A 14,523-nucleotide genomic window follows, 5' to 3' on the forward strand; every position below is an offset into this window, starting at 1 on the left:
CATTTTGTTCCTTCTCTTTGTCATTTTGTATACCACTGTCTTCTGACCTTTGGTGTAGAGCTTAGATAGAGTTATTACCTTAGCACCAGGTCTGGATCTACAAAGTTCAGATTCGTTCAGGTGGATGTTGTTTAGATCTGGCCGCTGTGCTCCACTTTTTTCTGCTGCAGCCCTTGGAGGTGAACCCTTTGTGTGACTCTGGCAAGATGTTCTGCTCCTGAATCAGCTGGGTGGGTCTTGCCTCTAGCCTCTTTGCAGGGAGTTTTGCTGAAGGGTTCCTTGCTGGGCCTGCACTCTGGGTCAAATGAATATCTGCGGGCCCTGGGTGGTCTCACTCATTGCAGGGCCTGTGCTCTGGGTCTATTCAGGATTCCGTGGCCCCGGTCGTCTCACTCACTCGCCGGGGCTGCGCTCTGGGTCTATTGAGGATCCGCAGGCCCTCGGTTGTCTAGGTCTTGTCTATTCCTTGCAGAGCTCTGTGTACTACCTGTCCTAGGAATTTGAGATAGCATCATATGCTAGATTTCTATACATATTTAGATATACTCCTACTGTTTATGTTTCATTAACATGTAAATGTACTTATCCTATGGCTTTAATTGTAGAAAAAATTTTATGTGTAGGGCCAGTGTATTTCCTCTTTTTATTTGCTTAGATATTTTTGCATGTTTATTTTGATATACAAATAGCAAATTGTATAGCCTCATAAAAAGCTAATGGGTACTTTTAAAGTTATAATTATCAATACAAAGTGGTTGTACAGATTACTAAGTTTCACTGTGACATTCCCATGCATGCATATATTGTATTTTGATCATGTCTACTTTTATTCTACCCTCTCTTACCCTGTGTCACCCTTTTCCTTCCAGTCCTCTTCCATAGTATTCTTTTGGCTTCTCTTCTTTCTCTTTTTTTTTTTTTCCAAAAATGAGAGAAAAAATATATTTTTATTTCTCTGCCTGGCTTATTTTGCTTAACTTGATAACCTCCACTTCTATCAGTTTTATGGTATAATTTTGTTTTTCTTTATAGTTGAATAATACTCATTTTCTTTATCCATTCATATGTTGATTGGCACCTATGCTGATTGCATTATTTAGCTTTTCTGAATAGTTCTACAATAAATTTTGGTATAAGGATATCTCTTTTGTACGGTTTTTGTTGTTATTGTTGTTCTTTGGTTGGGGGGGGGGTTGGCAGAACCAGGGATTGAACTCAGGGCCTTGTGTTTGCCTGGGAAGCACTTATTCTACTGAGCCATCTCCCCAACCCTCTCTTTTGTATGTTGACTTCATTTCTTTCAGTTAAATACCCAGAAATTTTATAACTGAATCATATGGCTGCCGTATTTTTAATTTTATGAACAACCTCATACTGTTTTCCATAGAGGCCTTATTAAGTCATATCACCAGTCTATAATGGTTCTTTTTCTATATATCCTCACCAGCATTTGTTGTGATTTTTATAATAGTCAATCTGGGTGGAGTGTAATGGAATTTCCACATAGTTTTAGTTTTCATTTTCTTGATAACTAAGGATGTTGAGAATTTTTCATGTATTTATTGGCCGTGAGTGTTTTTCTTTTTGAGATGTGTCTCTTTTTAACTGGATTACTGTTCTTTTATTAGGTTTTTTGAGTTTGTATGTATTTTAAGTGTTAATCCTTTGTTAGTTGAATAGTTATTAAGGGTTTTCTTCCATTCAGTAGATTATCTCTTCACTCTGTTCTTTCTTTTGCTTTGTAGAAGTTGGGTAATCTTAGAGTCTTATTCAGGCAATCATTGCCTGTGCAAATATCTTGAAGGGTTTCCCCTGTGTTTTCTTCTAGCAGTTCAAACTTTCAGTTCTTACATTGAAGCCTTCTATCTATTTTGAGTTTATTTTTGTACAGGATAAAGAGAGGGGTGTGGTTTAATTCTTCTGTATGAGAATATCCAGTTTTCCCCACACCATTTATTGAAGAGGCTTTTTTTTTTTTTTGCTCCCCATTGTCTTTTTTGAGCATCTTTATGGAAAATAAGTTTATTGTAGATGCTTGGGTTTATTTCTGGGTCCTCTATTGTACTGGCCAACATGATTTTGTACCAATACCATATTTTTTGTTACTGTGCCTCTGTAGTATATTTTGAAATCAAATATTGTGATGCTTCCAAGACTGCTCTTTTTGCTATGGCTTACTTTGACTAATTGAGACCTTCTATGTTTTCATATGAATTTTAGGATTGTTTTATAGTCTGTGAAGAATGCTATTACTATTTTGATAGGGTTTGTACTGTATCTATAGGTCACCTTTGGCAGTATGGCCATTTTATCAGTATTCTCCCAATTCATGAACATAGGAGTTATTTCTATCTTCTGGTGTCTTCAATTTCTTTCTTCAGGGTTTTGTTATTTTCATTATAGAGATTTTTCTGCTCCTTCATTAGGCTTATTCCTAGGTTTTTCTTCTCCTCTGCTTCCTCCTTCTTTTGAGGTTTTATGAAAGGGACTGCTCTTCTGGATTCTTTTTCTTTTAAAGAAGTCTATTATTAATATAATAAAAAGTTGCTGATTTGTAAATGTTGAGTTGTTATGCTATTTGGCTGAATTTGTATATTACATTTATGCTGAGAAGTCTGTTAATAGGTAAATTGGGACATTCTTCTGTGTTGTTTTGCTACCTTGAGAATACTCTGTAATTTTAGAGAATCTGATTATTATGTCTTATTGTGTTGTTGTTGACTGTGACCTCTGATCTTATTGTACCTTAATAGTTGTAGCTTTTGCTAGATTTGGAAAGTGAAGAGTTACTATCTCTTCTTTTTTCTTTGTTTTTACTCTTTGGTTTTTGGATTTTTTTATGAGGCAGGGTCTTTCTGTATAGTTTAGGCTGACCTAGATCTCACTATGTAGTATAGAATAGCCTCAAAATCGTAACAGTACTCCTGCCTCAGCCTCCCAAGTGCTGGAATTACGCAGTATGTTACTACACTTTGCTACTTTCTCTTTTAATAAGCAGTCTATCCTTTTAGCATTCTTAAGTTATATTTTTGTTATTCTTTTTTCTCCTGCAACTGTATATTTTCAAATAGCCTCTCTTCCCTCTCACTAATCCTTTGTTCTGTTTGATCTAGTCTTCTGTCATATCTTTCAGCCCATTTAAATTTTTACTTATCTTTTCAGATTTCTATTTGATTTTTTAAAGTTACTTTAATCCTGTTAAGTTTCTCTGCTAGAGTATTGTCATTTTTTTCATGTTTTTTAAAGGTTGTAAATTTTTATTTAAAATTGCTATTCTGAATTCTCTAAGAGTTTGCCAATACTGACTGATGTGATCAGTTCTTGGTGACTCTATTGTCCATTGGGTGAAGTCATAATTTCCTGTAAGTTCTTGGTCATTGGCATACAATATTGCACAGTGAAGGATTAGATATTTATTTTAATCTTCATAATTTGGCTTTGTGTATGTCTTTCCAGATTTTTTTTCAGAACCAGACATTTGAACTCAGACTTGTGCTTGCCAAGCAAGCGCTTATTCTACTGAGCCATCTCCCTGGCCCCTACTTTCCAGATATTCTTTTTTTAATTTTTTTTAAATTTTATTGAGAATTAAATATGAATGAGACAGTTTCAAAGCTGATTAATAGGAGAGTTTCAATAATCAATACATTGTACATTGTTATCTTCTTAGTGGTTTTCCATAATACAAGAAGCAGACAGGATATTCTGTCCAAACAATATTAGTACACCTCTTTCTTCTCATTGAATTAAGCGAAAGTAACTGTGTATCTATTCTAAGCAAGCAGTCTACTTAGTGTGCTTATTTATATTCTTGGAGCCTGTAACATTTTCACTATTTCAGCACTAGGTGGCACTCTAGATCCAGGTTTGCCACGTGTCTCCTACTGGAATGTTGTCATTGTTTCAGTACTGAAGGGTACCCCAACTCCAGATTTATCCCAAATCTATAGTTGATGCATTGTTTAGTATGAACTGAGGAGTATCTTTAAAAAGTTGTCTGCCACTGAAAGCCTGTACCTGGGTGAGATAGGCCCAAATCATCCTCCAGTCATCTGCTTGTCAGGCACCACATGATTCTGATTGTTGAAGGGACCAGCTCAGGCTCTTATGCAATAGCTTGGCTCCCCTCAAACCCCATTACTTCCTAGTAGTTGGAGGTTTTGTTGTTGTTGTTTAGTGGAACCAGGGATTGAACTCAGGCCCTTGCGCTTGCCAGGGAAGCGCTTATTCCACTGAGCCATCTCCCCAGCCCAGTAGTTGGAGTCTTTTTTTTTTTTTGGCGGAACCAGGGATTGAACTCAGATCCTTGCACTTGCCAGGGAAGCACTTATTCTTACTGAGCCATCTCCCCAGCCCAGTAGTTGGAGTCTTGTTCCTTAATTGCTACCCAAATTTTGGAGGGATGGTGGATATATTGTCTTTTGGATGGCTAAATACTGTTAAACTAGGTCACAATGAGTCTCAGCCACAGGGACCTTGTAGGATTAGACCTTTGTGCCAACTCCTTATATGTCTGTCAGTTGCACAAGCTGAAACATGAGTCTGTCCTACCAGAGTCAGGTCTTTATTTGATGCTAGGGTAAGTGTACAGGCTCTATCTGTGTTCACTATCCTAAAGATAGGGTTCTTTTGCTTTATGTGGTATTGCATGTCACCAAAGTGGGTCTGGCACTTGAGCTCTAAGGCAATATACTATGCTTACTTTGCTCCTTGAGCCCCATCCTGAGTTTGGGTAAGAGGTTGTAGAGGTGTACCTTGGCCATCTGATTAAGGAAGCGCCAAAGTATCAGTCTGCATATACTGGCCTGGGGACACATTCCATGTAGTAATTTTGAATATTGATCCTCCATCCTGGGGCTTGCTATTATTTACTTATTTGTTTTATAAGATGCTGAATTATTTCAATGGGGATCTATTTTTCACCTTATCTCCTTCATGTCTCGGGGAGAGGTATGTCATGGTTTAGTGTTGGGTATTCCCATAGCAACTTTGTGATTATAGCCATTTTAATATAGCTCTCTGGGATAGTCTTTCTCCAGCCACACCCAGCAGTTAAGCCCTATTCATTTCCAGGTAAGTACTCCATTAATCTCACCAATGACTTGGAGCATAAATTGCTGTAAGACTAAATCTTTCAAACATGAAGTCCTTTGAAAGGATAGTCCCAAGATCAGTGTTTGAAATTTGTATTGATCCCAGATGGCTTTTTCTTCTGGTTCTTTCAGACAAACTATCTGGCTTGTGATTTAACCTATAAGGCCAATGAAACTGCCAATCTTCTTCCAGTTGTCTTTCAGCATACCATTCATGTCTTTGAGAGCACTCTCTGACCTGAACTCCTCCATACTTCACTGAGAATAAAGTTCCTTGGAGAAGAAAGTAGAAAGCTACTTTCATAATCTGGTTCTCTCTCCCAAGGAAAACCTGAGTCAGAGACTGAGCTGGGAAAGGAGACAATGGTTGCTTCTCTGAGTGACATAGCTCCATGAGCTGAGTGCTAGATAAGGAGTAATGACAAAAGCCTTAGGTCTTCACAGCTTGTCTCTTCCTTCATGAAAGAGACAATTTATATTCTATGTCAAATGACCATGGCCTGGAGTATTCTCAGCATGCCACATCCATCTCACAGTCTTCCATCTTGAGTGAGGTCTGGCAGGAGACTGAAGCTTCCACTTGACCACAGTCACAGGATTCAGCTTCAGCAATGGGTAACTGGAGACAGGCTATAAAATGTTGACATACTACCCCTCTTGGGAAAGTACCTTTGACTGAGAGCTCCAGTAAAGTGAGCCATGTATTGTTGGCTGTACCAGGCCAGGGTAGAATTTCCATCTTGCATAAGGGGAAGAGAGAGCAAGGAAGTAGTTCTCAGTTTAATTACCACATATTTTCCATGCTTCTCTGTGAATTCTGGATTTTCTTAAATAATTCGGTTTTTGTCCCATATGTCCCTGTGTTATTTTAATCTTGATTATGCTGAAATGTTACTGGTAGCTTTTTTTGAAAATGGCTTGTCAATTAAATATTACTGAATTTTTAGTTGCTTACCTCTCCTGGAGATAGATTCCAGTTCTTTTGATCTCAAAAAATTGAACTAAATGAGCAAAAAGCAGTGGCAAAGTTTATTTGAAAACAATAAAAATGAAGACTAAGAGAAAAACTGGCTCTGCAGAGAACTTGAGCTGAGTAAAAGAGGAAACAACAGGATAAATCAGTACCCTAGAGAAAGCAACATAGGCTATCATGAAGAAAACTACAAGAGCAAGCTCTTCTTGGCTTCTGTTTTATTTTACAGTCCAACTCTCAAGGAAACCCACAAGACCTTCTACATTACAGAACCTGAGAGTAGTGTGAGAATCCTCTGGCTGAAAGCAGTTCTAGGCCACTCTGTTGAAATCCTGCTTGAGTTCTCAGGAGAAGTCCATGTGCAGGGGTTCAAGGACAGGATCATCAAAGATTCTCTCTTCCTCAGGGGATACACTAAATATTATAGTTTCTGATCTTTTTCTGAAATAAAGGGTCACAAAAGCCTAAACATAAGTGTTTTCTGTTTTGAGCAAAAACAGTTTAACTGAAACAATTTAATCTGCCATCTTGCACTTAACCTATTAACAAAAACTCAGTGTGAACTCTGTTTTGTATCACCCACTCTTTAGACTGAATTCAGGCTTAGAACATCCCATCAAAAACCTGCTTTAGTCCTGATGAGAAGTTCACGTGCAGAGCTTTGGAACTGTTTTGCACATGTGTTCCAGGAAGTAGTTATCCCTCTTCTCCCAGCCATGTATAGCTACAGCTCACCTTCCTGTCTCAAGAAAGGAGAATCATTGAAGCAAGCAGAGCTAAAAGGAGATGAGCCTTCTATACATCACATAGGAAGAATTATCTGAGCTGTTGAGAAACAGTAAAGCTTTGGTTTAACTTTAGCTCTAATTCTATTTTTGTTGTAGAGAGGATGATTTCTGTAACCCAAGGGAAAAGTTTGTGTGGCCTCCAAATCCATGGTGTAAATCAGTAGTGGTCAATCTCTGGCATGAGTGCTCCAGCAAGTTGTTTGTATTACTGAAAGTTCTAAAATGTTCTCCATCATTAGCATAAATCTTTTGTCCTTTTTCCTCCTCTGTTCTTGATATTCGAGTTTCCTCAAATTAGCCTCTGTGCAGGACAAGTTGTATGCACAGCTATTTTTGTGTTTTCTTTTGGTCTTGGAGATTGAACCCAGTGACTTCTGAGTTATATCCCCAATACTTTTTATTTTGAAACAGGGTCCCTAACTTGCCCAACTGGGCCTGAATTTCTGATTCTCCTGCTTTAGATTCCTGTAGTGCTGGGATTACAAGCATAAACCATCACACCTGGCTCAAAATAACTTCCTTAGTTTCAAATCCCCAAGTTAAATGTAATCACTTTGTATCACAAATATGCACAAATTTAAAAAAAAAAAAACCCTACCTTATTGAGTGAGATTTGGTCTTTTTATATCTTTTTTCCTTTTAGCTTTTTTTTTTGTAAGTCTCCTATTTAAAAATTTTGTATTTCTCCTTGTATCTCCCATAATTTTTGTCTTGCCTTGGTAGTAGTTCAATTTTTTAATACATGGATATTTATAGCTATTATATCCTCATTGTGTATTTTGATCCAAAGCCTGCCAAATTAGAAATAATCATCACATAAACTTCCAATCAATTTAGTGTTGGTAAAGATGCAGTGTAAGAACAAGAAACATTTCATTTGTCCTTCCCATTTCCTCAAAATGAAAAGGCCTCTCTGTTTTATTTTCAAACAGCAGTGAAAGATCTATTTGTAGACTCAGTGGAAGAAGATTTTGAGAAGGAATTCTCATTTCTGAACAGTCTCCTAAGTCCTGGTTCTTCAAGCACTAGTGAATTTTTTGAAGCACCAAACCAAGAATGCCAGACTTCTTATGGGAGCCCCACTGCCATGCTCGCATCCCAGGAGGCTTCTGTGGGGTCTGAGCCTGTTGCGCATTCCTCTCAGTTTCTTCCTTCACAACTCTATGACCTTGGCCTTCGTGATGCTGGATCTTTCAAAAGTAAGTGTTTAAAATATTTAGGCACAGGGCCAATAAGATAGCTCAGCAGACTAAGCACCTGCTTTGGCAATCACGGGCGCCAGGGCTCAATCCCCCAGCGTGTGCTGAGCCAGCCACCAAGACCGGGCATGGTGGCACACGCCTGTAATCCCCCCCTGGGGAGGCTGAAGACAGGAGGATCACTAGAGTCCAAGCTGCACAGTGAGACCTGTACCATATGCATAAATGAAAAATAAAAATATTTAGATGCAATCCTTATTTTATCTTTTTGGGGGGGGCAGGCGGTGGTGAAAATTATTATTATTTTTTTTTTTTCCTGGAACTGGGAGTCAAACTCAGAACCTTGCACTTACCAGGCAGGCACTCTTGCCTGCTGAGCTCTCTCTCTGGCCCTTATTTTGTCTTTGTATGTGCTTGTTGATGCTAGAATCAACAAGATCAATTTTAATGTTAGTACTTCTAGACCAAAATCTGTAGTCAGACCAGTCAGCTGGAAACATGCCAAACGCAAGTGCCTGCGGGATTTGCCCGCAAGACTTTCCTCACCACATCCACCGAACTCCTGCGTCTCCCCTGATTTTATCAGGCATCTTATTTACTGTTCTTGGCTTCTTCAGCAACCGTTGGGTCTGGTGCTACCGTTTCTATTATTAAGCAAAATGTGGTGTTTCATTCCTGTGAGTTCAGAGTCGATAAGACAAGAAGTAAGAAGTAACAGTTTATGTGGGTGGTTCCAGGCCAACCTCCTAGGCAGGATGTCGGGAGTGGAGACAGCTGGAGCAAGGTGGGAAGGTGGGGTGGGGCTCTCCTGAGAAAGGGTCACCTGGATCTGCTTACTTGCAACTCCACCATCCTCTGTCCAGATCTACACATGGGCAGACCACACATCTTTATTGATTGCTAAGTCCTGCCCATTGTTTCTGAAATGTTTCTCAGATTTCCCTCTTTTCTGTACTCTACCACCAGAGCTATCTGAAACCTCATTTGGTTTCCTTGGTTGCTACAAAAGAATTCCTACAGTCCTGAAGCCCCTCTTCTTCCACATTTCCTTGTTTTTTTGATATCAGCACCCTACTTGCATTATTAAATGTAAAAAAAAAACACTATGAGCTGTAGGATAAAACCTGTTTTTCTTTTACTTTAGGTTATGTTTTTGGATTTTTTTTTTTCTAGATGTCCTTCCAAAGCTTCATGCACTCAGAGGTGAGACTTGAGGGAGTTGATTGGATCATGAGGGCAAGTTACCCATCAATGGATTGGTCTTCTGATGAGTTTATAATTAAATATGAGGTTGGAAAATAAAGCCTGGTCAAAGGAGGTGTGTATCTGGAGTGTTGCCCGAAAGGGTCCTCCCTACCCCCTCCCTTGAGCTCTTTGCTTCCTGTCTGCCAGGCTATGAACAACCCTTCTCTGCTATGCCCCTCTGTCATGCTACCTTGCCTTGTAGTCATCTGATTTTGGACTAAAACCTCTAGAAATTGAGCCAAAATAATTCTTTCTTCCTTCAGATTGTGAGTGTCAGGTATTGCGTCTCAGCAATAAGAAAGTAACTAGGAACAACTTACTTCAAAATACTTACCATTCAGAGCCAATGAAATAGCCCAGCAGACAAAGCACTTGCTTTGGCAAGTGCAAGGACCAGGGTTTGATCCCTGGTCCTGCGTGCTGTGCCAGCCTCACCCTCAGGTTACACTGAGTGAGTGACAGAGTTTGAGGATGGTGGTACATGTGTGTGTTATCTGTTTTTATGCTCATAGCCATAGGTTATCTTACCTTATATCCCTTTCTCTTACCCCTGTAATTTATCCTCTAAAAGAACACCATAGCAGCTAGCAATGTTTTAATGCCTTTGTATTAAAGTACTGTGTTCACACTGTAATCACTTTCCTCCTTTTGGTTGAGGGTGATGAAGATTGAGGCAACATGATACAGCAAGCAATGGGGAAATGACTGGTTTATCTAGAAGCTCTCACTAGAAAGGGGAGGCAAGAGGACATCCAGGAAGCACCTGAATCTAAAATCTTATATACACAGCTCTAGTGCACCTGAGAGGGAGACAAAGGGGCTGGGGACAGGTTTGTGGCAAAGCTGCAGGTTTCTTACTATTACTTGCTAGGCTTCCCCTGGCCAGCAGATTCCATCAGATCTTTCTTTTGCAGCTCCAGCTTCACTCAAGGGTTATCTCACCTTGAGTTTAGGCTTATCTCACTGATAGTTCAAAGCTCAGGCTTTGCCCTTTGTCCCTTTTTTCTCTGGTCTTAAATGCAGGCCCCCAACAGTGGAAACCCTTAACGGCTATTAAGGGGTGTGGGAACATCATTCACTGGAGCTGTGTGCAGCTGAGAGCAGGGCAGCAGTCAGGGTCACTTCTGTCAGGCCTATTTAAAGGTCCTGAGTAGAAGTCAGGAGAAGTGCCCATTGGTGGATCCACTTTTATCACCATCTATAGCTTTAAAGCTATATACCGACAGGTTGCACATTTGAGTTCTGACCAGCTGTGGATTGAAAATATCTAAGTTATCTCTGCACTGAATAAATACAAACTTGTTCTTTTCATTGTTATCTTAAAATACAGTGTTATGATGTTTTTCGTAGCATTTACATTGCCTTCAGTGTTAAAAGTAATTTCTTAATTTAAAGTGTATAAGAGGACAGGAACTACTCTTTTATTCACAGAGGGATCTTGTCCAGCAGTTTTTTTGAAGCCCAAATGACCCTGACTTACTTAATACCTTCTAAAGCTATATATATATATTTATATATATTTTTTTCTTTGACCAAGGAAAACTTAAGTTATTATATGCAGGCAACATTAAACATTGCTTTACAAAATCATTTGAAATTATTTTGATTGGTAAGAACTTGAATGGGAAAATGTCACCAACTTTAAAGATTTTTATTTTTACCAACTGATTTAAATCAGACCACTGTTAAGCTATGTTAACCAAAATTATTTGGGCTAGTATTATGTTCCAATTTATTTATTTATTTAGAACAATAAATACCTTTATTCCATGAGTTAAACCAGGAGGGAAGGTTTATTAACCTTTCCAGGCCTTGATTTTCCTCAGATAGAACTCCAGCTTTTTGTCCTCTAGCATATAGCCATCTGCTCTGCTTGCCCTGCTGGAACTGCTCTTCCAGAAGACTGCTGATCTTGGCGTTCTTTTTCCTTTCATCATACTTCTTTTGAATTTTCTTTGATCATTTTTTGTTTAAAATCTCCTCCTCCTAAGGAGTCAGCTTGGCCCCCTTTTTTCCGCCCAAGGGCAGTGCATAGTGGGGTTCGTACCACTGTCAGTAAGGCATGCTGTCAATGAGCACAATGCAGTTCTTCACCAAGGTCTTGGTGCGGACCAGCTCGTTATTGGATGCATTGCAAACAACATCAATGATCCTTATTTTTCAAGTACAACACTCAGAGCCCCAGGAGAAGTTTCCCACATCTAGCTGCAGGGCTCGGTACTTCTTGTTGCCTCCTCAAACTCGGACTGTGTGTATGCGGCGGGCGCCAGTCTTGGTATTGGCAGCAGGGTGCCCCAACTCATACTTCCACTTCTTGTGATAGGGCTTTCTTTTGCCCCTGGTCTTGCGGCGCTTGTGCCAATTGTCCTGAGAGATGCTTATTGCTCGGCGCCGGCTGGAAAGAGCATTCCAATTTATTTATAAGTCAATTTATTATTTCTTTTTCTTTTCAAAGTTTTATTGATAAACATATAGCAATGAAACAGTTTCAAATCATATAAGTCAATTTAAGTAGAACATATATCTGAAAGTTGTCATATATAAACTTATATATTAATTTAAATCAAATATAAGCCTTTTGCTATCAAACTTTAAGGCTTTTATTTATGTCTCATATAAGCCTCAAGCCTATATTACCTCTCATCCTATAAGGTTTTAAGTGAATTTAGCTATTTCCAAAAACCTGTATAACCAGTTGTTTATCAAAAGTCAAGAGAGTCAGAAGTTTACAAGGGCAAAATTTTAAAAAGACAAAATTGACATGTGCTCAAAAAGCTTTAACAAAGCAATTGTAAATATTTTAATCGATTTAAATGAACAAACAAGAAACAGAATGCACATAACAGCTAGTTTTAAGCCAACTGGTCAAGTTAAGCTGTAATAATCTGTTAAAGATTTGTTATAAATAGACTAGTCAGACCTTTTTGGGTGACCAGTTAACTCTGAGGCTGATATTTATCTTACTTTGGATTATAGTTGTTAATACCTATATTAACAGCTGTTCCTCTGACGGATGTTCCCCTGTATTAGAGGTATTACAGAAACTGCTTTTGCATGCAGACAGCCCATGGGAAAACAACCACAAGACTCCTTTTGAATTTTACTGTTTTGGGTTTTTTTTTGTTTTTTGTAAAAGAGATTAGAAGATAAGGGTGTCACCACTTTATATCCTTTGTTACTCTTTGTCTGTCTTTGCCTATGACAGCAAGAGAATAGATCCCCACTCCATGGGGCAGGTGGACATAGCCACACTCTAAGCCAACACATTATCCCTTTATGGTGCCCAGGCCCTGAACCTTAGAGTAGATCAGTGGGTTTGAATTGATTAAACTTTGAGGACCCCTAGGAGCACCAGGAACCCTCATAGAGGTATTCCTTAGCCCAACCTCTAGGAGAGGGGTGGAGGTGCCAAAGTCTTCTGTTTAGAGACATAGCAGTCCTTGCCACTCTGCAGAGTCTAAAGAAGAGGTTGGGTGAGCTCTGAGCAACTCCCTGCCCCTCATCACTACTAGATTTCAAACAGCCGGAATGATAAAGTGGCTGTGGGAGCTCACCCTTAACTTTGAAATTTGTTCTAGCAAACCTTTCTCAAGGAATCCATGGGGTGTTATTTGTTATATATTAACTCTATGAAAGTTAAAATAGAGATCCAACCCTAGCCCAGGCCTGGGGAGTGTGTGAGAGAACTTCCTCTCCCCGCTACTCCACCTTGTCCCCATCAGACTCAGCACAGGCCTGGCATACAGGGCTGGGGTGAAATTCTGCAGCTGCAGACACTGCAGAGAGAGTAGGGGACAGAACCACCCAGCTAGTCCAGGAGCAGAACATTTTGCCAGAGGGACACAACAGGTTCACTTGCAAGGGCAGCAGCAGGAAGGAGCTGAGCACAGCAGCCAGACCCAAGCCAAGCACAGCTGGATAAATTCAAACTTTGTAGATCTGCACTTGAATTTCAGTAGGTGCTAAGTTTATTACTGTACCAAAGCTCTACAACAAAGGTCAGAAGACAGTGCTATACAAAATGAGAAAGAGAAGGAGCAAAATGCAATCTCATACCAATAAAATTATGGGAAAAAAAAAGAAAGAAAACCACCAAAAAAAAGCAATCTTAGACCAGAAGCCCACCCATAACAAGTGCAGAGGACACTAACACAGAACAAATTGGGAATCACACAGCTGAAATCAATGAATCAACAGCTTCTGAAAGAAAGAACTTCAGAAAGGTATAGAGTAACTCAGATTGGAAATGAAAAAAGAAATCCCTGAATTAATAGCATCTGCAGTAAAGAAGCAAATGCAGAAACATATGGAAGAAACCCAATGCCCACACAGAACAAGTGCAGAGGACACTAGGTCAGCTGAAATGTATGAATTAATAGCATCGAAAGTAAATAAGCAACAGCAGAAAGTTACAGAGGAACTCAGAGCAGAATTCTTTTCTGAAATATAAAGAATTCACACTGAACACATAGCATCTGAAGTAAAGAATCAAATACTGAAACATAGGGAGGAAACCCAATCTGAAAAACCTCTGCACTAAAAGAATTAATAACGGCTTCTAAAAGAGACATAAATAAAAAAATAGAGGAGATTAGAAAAATGACAGATTCCTTGAATGAGCAATACAGGAAAGAAATAGATCGCATGAAGCAGAGTCAAAGAGATATAGAGGAACTTAAAATATCAGTCACAAGCTTGCAAAACTGTTTGAGTAAAAGTGAAGACAGAGTTACAGATCTTGAAGGTGCTGGTGCAGCCAGTGAAAAGGTAAGAAAAGATCTCTTAAAAATAACTAGGATGCAGGAAAAAAATAATTCAATACCTCCAAGACAGTGCGAAGATGAACAACGTGAGACTAATAGGCATCAATGAGAAAGAAGGAGTCAATACAAATGATATAAAAAGAATATGGGCAGAAGTAATAGCAGAAAACTTCCCAAATATGAGAAAACAATCTGACATTCAGGTAACCAAAGCATACAGAACACCAAATATCTTCAATTAAAAAAACACCGAGAAATATAATAGTCAGCTAGCACTGAGAAAACTGGAAATCACATGCCAGATATCTCTGAAATAATAGCATTGGCAGTAAAGAAACAACTGCAGAAAGGTATAGAAGAAATCAGATCAGAAATAATTTCGGAACTAAAAAATTTAGTGATAACTATAATCAAAGAAGTACTAAGAGCTTCTAAAGAATATACTGATAAAAAAAATAGAGC

At 39.0% G+C, this 14,523-nt stretch overlaps 1 protein-coding gene across 1 annotated transcript in view; it reads left to right on the top strand.

Annotated features, from left to right (window-relative positions):
• Positions 1-14,523, top strand: part of Ica1l (islet cell autoantigen 1 like) — a 127,814-nt gene that overhangs the window by 77,287 nt on the left and 36,004 nt on the right. Inside the window, exon 10 of the mRNA XM_023710078.1 lies at positions 7,787-8,053. Coding sequence (XP_023565846.1) covers positions 7,787-8,053 — 267 coding nt within the window. The remainder of the gene's footprint in view (positions 1-7,786; positions 8,054-14,523) is intronic.

This window comes from Octodon degus, unplaced genomic scaffold, assembly GCF_000260255.1.
Source record: "Octodon degus isolate 3935 unplaced genomic scaffold, OctDeg1.0 scaffold00016, whole genome shotgun sequence".
Taxonomy (NCBI): domain Eukaryota; kingdom Metazoa; phylum Chordata; class Mammalia; order Rodentia; family Octodontidae; genus Octodon; species Octodon degus.